The following is a 6,000-nucleotide window of genomic DNA, read 5'->3' as shown; positions in this document are numbered from 1 at the left end:
GGGGGGCAGAGAGTGACAACACAGAGAGGAACTGAATGAAAGAAGACAGTGAGAGAGGAGAGGGACACCAACTCTGTTACCACAGGTGCAAACACTGAAAAGGTTATTAGGGGACAGAACTCGGTTTTCTCTGTCATTAGTTTGAAACTTGTTAAATGGAATACTTCACATTTTAAAACTGCTTCCTCCTGTGCTGAACTCGTGTCACAGCAGGTTACCGTGATGATTCTCCACAACCACCGAGGTAAAATTGCTTTGTGTGTTTCGAGTCATTAAGCTGTTTACCTGTTCATTAAGGAGACCCAGTCGAGCCCTAAGACCATTTTACAGCTGGCACCTTTGACAATAACATTAATGAGAAGGCTGTGGATGTAGAAGAGCGACTAGTGGGATCACTGACTAAACAGATACATCTGAAGCTGGTCATAAAGAAGGGTTGTGTTTCCATTCTTAATGGAAAGCTTTAGGTAAGGAAACTGACAGCTGGTTGTAGGTTTGTTTTTATATGACAGACTTCATTGGTATCAAGTCTCTTATCTATCTCTCTGCAAGAAAGCAAATTAAAGTGCCCAAAATATCAAACTATTAACATAAGTGCTCAAGTAAAATCTGCAAAACAACTGACGGTAAAATCCATCCTCAGATCTATTTATATTCTGCAACATGAAATACTGCATAAAACAGATTATTGATTCTTGATAGGTTGATTAAGACTCCAGTGAAGTGAGTAAAGCGTTAGAGGACACTAGGAAGAGCAGAAATGCGGTAAACATAAGCAGGGTTTTAACTTCAGAACATGATAGACAGATGCCGTATCCTGCTAATTGCTAAAAATATCAATATAACCTAAGAAAAGTCACCTTGGACATAAACATAAGAGAAATGACTCTGGGCCATATGTCTGTGAAATTGGACTTGAGAGCCTAACAAATCTCTCTTCTTCTTAACGTCGCTCTAAGAACGGCCTGCTGCCCGTCAAGTGAATGAGTTTTAATCTCTTCAGAGAAAATCTTCATCACAAGTCTTGACAGTGAAGAAACCATCGCAATGATTTATCAGAACGTGACACATATGAAAATATTACAAGGTCAGCCCCACAACTGCATGTGGCAACTGCTGAAAAATGAGGGAATGCACTTTGTATGCATTATCCCACTCGCTTTCGGGGAAGTGTAAATTACTTTTTCTCCTTCCATAACACGAAACCGAGGGCTTGGTGCTAACATCAATCTGTTTCAGAAAAGTTATAGGATCCAATTTAGACAGAAATTCAATGATGAGCAATAAAGATTCACAACCATTTTCATTACAATCCAAAATGAAAGAAAATAAATGTTTCCACCTTTTGTAGTGCCATGGCTCTATGGATGGTGATGTTGGACTGTGGGTCTGCCACTTTTGGACAAACTGAAGCATCTAAACCACAATTAAGCCCTGAAATATTGGACTGACATTCATCGTCCCCAGAGGATAAATCGTTATGATTTTGGTGAACCCCTGACTTCTTGCGCCACCACTTAGTGCTAATTAGTAAGATTCTGTGTGCTAAACTAAGATGGCGAACAGTGTAAACATTAGGACTATTCCATCGTCACACATTGTCTTATGGACTCCTGTTTTAAGGCCTTGAATTTGGCATTTAGTTGCTATCTTTGTTTTTTGGCGGTGGCCTCCTTGGTATTTTGTAACCAGAAGTGACACAACATGTCAACAAGCATTCATGGTAAATGGTGAATAGACTGCATTCATATGGTGCTTACATACCTGTAGCTTTTATAGCGCTGTATGACACTTTCCCAGTCTTTACAAGCCCTCAAAGTGCTTTTACATACACAAGTCAGCATTCAACCATTCACACAGATCTCAGGGAATCTGCTCTGGGAAACTAACATTCACAGACACTTACACAAAATTGGCAATGCCATCGGGAGTACCTTTGCTTTAAGTATCTTGCTGGGATTGAAACCATCCAATTTATAGAAAACCCCGCTCCCTCACAGCCACAGTGGTCCCTGTCATCTGTCAGTGGCAAATGCTAGTGCAACATTTAGCAGCAAAATGAAAGCTAATTATTAAGGCTAATTAATGCTAATGTTATATCTACTCACCTAAGTGGCCCAAAAAACAATTAAGGCAGGTTTTTAAGGCGCATGGGCTTTAATGGATCCCAGCTGATTAGATTTCAGCACAATTTGTAGGGAGGCCAGAAAATTGCATGCGGTAACAGGACACAAATGACCAATAAGAATGATAAAGGAAATGTAAAATTTTCATTAAAAACAGTAAGCAAAATCCTATTCACTCCTATGAAGCTCTTATCCAAAATAAGTGAAATCACCAGTGTGGGTGCACCACAGGTCTGCAGGCCAGGGCCCTCCACCTCATCTGTTGCCTTATCTTACAGTGAGTCAATACTAATCCTGTTGTTTCAGTCTAGACAGTGTTTTGTCACTGGATTAAAAAAATGTCCTTTTAACATTCACATCTCCTCACAAATTACCTTGACAAAGAAAATGTGATTATTTTCAAACATCTTGGGGATGTTAAATTCAAATTGAGCTCTCCAGGCATGAATGTAGCCTTGCTATGCCAATCACAGCGTAACATTTACACCTGGATAATTGGGTGAAGACACACTTCCAGAAAGTTTTAGCAAAAGCTTGGTGATGTGTAAATAATAACGGGATGTAGTGTATGATTTGCTCCTGAAATCTCTCTATTTCATATATGAGTGTACTCTGAAGTCGAACTTTATTTGGCACAGTGTTATCACAGAAGACGAGAGGAGGGGGGCCCAGGGGAGAAGTGCAGTTCCCAGGACATTATGTATAAGAGGGAGAGAGAGGGGGAGATGGAGGGGGAGAGAGTATATTCTGTTGGAATTCCCTGGACGGCAGAAATTAAATGCCAAATACCTCCCCCCCACACGCACACTAAAATAGCATTCCTTTCTATAAATAGCTTTAAATGCTTTGTCCCTCCACATCGTCCATATGGCTGTCAAGTTATATCACAAACCTTCTCAGCGTATAAGTGGGCGTATGGTGAATGTATATGATTTACTTCTTGTACTTAACTTGTGGTGCTTGCAGTGCATACCCTTGCAAACTCTTAAGTCTCTTAGCATGTATTTTGCTACAGCGTGCCTCCACACGTCTGAGGATGCATCACATAATCCAGCGCATTGACCTATACTACCGTACTCTCAATCTCAATCCAGAGCTACATGTTTTATGGCATCTAAATTCAGTACCACTCACTTGTCGTGACCTCTTTGATCATCTCGGCTGAGGCGTGACATCCGTTGACTATTTGTCTGGTCCACAGGGACAGATCCTTGGTGGTCTCGGCCCGGAACAGGTGAGTCTCGATACCGAGCCGTGTGCCAGTCCGAGTGGCGAAGAACAACTCGGTGCCAGAGTGCGGCGACCCCCGGTCAGGACCAGAGTGGACCAAACTGGAGAAACACACACATAGAAAACATTTCATTGCAAAGCTTCAAAAGCACTTGTGATCAAAACTGTTACCAAAAAGCAGGCACCAATTCATATTTTTGCTTATCTTGGTGAAATTGGCCTATAACCAATCTGCAACACTGCCACATTTTCATTACAGTCAAAGCACCGCTGTGGCTAAGTACAGCCTGAAAGAGCATGTAGCATGGCAGGGGACTGTTGTTTGAAAACCCTCAAAAGCCAATACGTTGACTTTGATACATACAACAATCCCAGTTGTGCAACACTTCACCTGTCCGTGGTGAGGCAAGAGCCTGAAATCTCTAGAGGGTTTATTATACCGAAATCAGTGAATGGAGAGATTTGAGACAGAGCCTAAAGGTCTACATTCATACAGCAGCTCTGTGATGCTGATCATTATAAACAAAATCAAATTTGACGATGGATAGAAGCTGAAGTTCAAAGCTGCTTTTGATGATTCTGAGGAGTCGTGGTGAAGTAAATAGAAAATGGTAGAGGTTGATATTGTAACGGTTGTAATGCTTACGTGATCACAATAATAACGCTAACTTGGTAGCATTAAGCACATGATGTTAACCTATTAGCAAAACATGTTAAAATCCTTTGCAATATTCAAATTAGCAGCACAAAATCACAAGAAGTGGCTTTAATAAAATTGATATCGTGGCAGAGTGTATTTTTTAATTTATATCTAATTTAGTACTGATTTCTAAATCACAAAAGTCTCTGATTCTTCTGATATCTGTACCCATGGTAGTGGACCTACCGTGTTGCTAACAGTGGGTAGGTGTGAGCAGGGCTCTGCCAGGCCTCCTTGCCTTGCGGTAAGCTCTCGTACAGCAGCAGGTCTTTCTCTGTCACCACCACCAGCACCGGCTTCCAGCTCTGCTTCTCGCTTTCCGTCTGCAGCAAAAACACATACACAATGAGACAGGAACGTTTGTAAACATCTATTGATATTCTATAACCACTTATCTAGTACAGGGCCATGGGCAGACTGCTGTATTCAGATGAAACACATTTACATAAACATAAAGCCATTTAAAACTAGTTTCTTCAATAATTTGTCAAATTGCCAACCCTGAAGTAATAAATTATAATGAGTACTGAGTGTGCTCAGCAGCAGCCCAAAATTCTCTATTTTTTAAATATCCCTTTATATATTTCTCAATGTACTTTTTTCATAATGTTAAGGGATCTTTGTGGAGCTTAAAAATATAAATTAATTGATTCAAGCATACAAGGCTGCTTATTCAGAATTATATTTGAATAAAGCACAACCCCTTGTCACAAACGCTGAAAGGTCTCCAAAAGAAGGTATTTCATCAGTAATATCAATGCTTGTTTACCAGTGAGCTGGCTCTTTGGGACTTATGGTGTGTCAGAGAGAGGAATGGTGTGTGTGTTTGATCTGTAAAAGACCAGCGTTCATCTCTCAAACTAACTCTTTCTATCTGTCTTTTTGTCTTATTTCCCTGCCAAATGCTCCAAAACTGATCTAAATGTCACAATGCTGTTCTGGGACATCTCTAGACATAAGAACCATCACTATACTGATGTGTGTAGCTAGAGGAGAATTCACCAAACAATGAATGTGTCTGGTTTGCAGGTGCAGGTACACATATTTTCTTTGCCGAGTCCCCTTGCCCACCTATCCCTCTCTTTCCCCTCAGAACCAACCACACACACACACACACACACACACACACACACACACACACACACACACACACACACACACACACACACACACACACACACACACACACACACACCTTCCCTGCCAGCCAGCCCAGGTGTCGTATCTCTCGGCTGCCAGCCACCCCGGTCCTGGCTGTTTTCTGGATGACCTCTGCCAGCGCCCGCTGTGGAGGGACGATCATTCAGGACGCATTAGATTCAGAGCAGCACCGAGGAGGCCAATTAAAATATGTAATTCTAATGGTGAGAATTACCTTTAAAATCAATGAAATCAGAGACAGACCTGTGACAGAGTGGAGGTGACAGAGTGCATGGCGGAGAACCAGCTCAGGGCCGAGGGTTGGTCGGGGCAGCGCAGCACCACTGTGTGCCGGGCGTCAGGGGAGTGCAGCTCCAGCTGTCTGGAGGGAGAAATAAGAAAAGTTAAAACACCCTTAACCTCGGTGTTATCTTACCACAGGTTCTAAGACTTTTAATGCTGCAATGAATAAATTCATATATTTCGGAAAATCCATTGCTAGCCTTATCAGGCAGACCCAATTGGACTCAATTTAATCTCAACCCATAGTTATAGAAACCAAATGTAATCCTTTTGGTTCTCAGCTTCAACAGATGCTTGTTTGTCTCATCCACATGAAAATGGGCATCCGGTGAGGACAATGAAATTAAGTGCATTACATTTTATTCAAGTCAATTCAAAACAGAAAACAGGCATTGCTTATGCATCCTCTGTGGCCATATGACACAGTGCTGTCTCACACTAAATTTCCATAGCTAATCTTCTTAAATCATATGGGAGTATTTCTGGCCTTGGGAGAAATGC

General features: G+C 41.5%; 2 protein-coding genes across 3 annotated transcripts in view; both read right to left on the bottom strand.

Moving 5' to 3' along the window:
- Positions 1-6,000, bottom strand: part of LOC104967573 (carboxypeptidase Q) — a gene marked incomplete at its 5' end in the record, with an annotated part of 309,328 nt that overhangs the window by 274,952 nt on the left and 28,376 nt on the right. The gene's annotated exons all lie outside the window — the stretch shown is intronic.
- Positions 1-6,000, bottom strand: part of sntb1 (syntrophin, basic 1) — a 34,065-nt gene that overhangs the window by 8,379 nt on the left and 19,686 nt on the right. For both annotated transcript variants that reach the window (XM_010797059.1, XM_010797060.1), the window contains exons 3-6: positions 5,461-5,578; positions 5,252-5,341; positions 4,243-4,379; positions 3,261-3,457 (exon numbers count right to left, since the gene is read on the bottom strand). In XM_010797059.1, the coding sequence (XP_010795361.1) occupies positions 3,261-3,457; positions 4,243-4,379; positions 5,252-5,341; positions 5,461-5,578 (542 nt within the window). The remainder of the gene's footprint in view (positions 1-3,260; positions 3,458-4,242; positions 4,380-5,251; positions 5,342-5,460; positions 5,579-6,000) is intronic.

This window comes from Notothenia coriiceps, unplaced genomic scaffold (assembly GCF_000735185.1).
Source record: "Notothenia coriiceps isolate Sejong01 unplaced genomic scaffold, NC01 NC01_scaffold00037470, whole genome shotgun sequence".
NCBI lineage: Eukaryota > Metazoa > Chordata > Actinopteri > Perciformes > Nototheniidae > Notothenia > Notothenia coriiceps.
The sequence above is the reverse complement of the archived record's forward strand: the minus strand, read 5'-3'. Positions and strand labels throughout refer to the sequence as shown.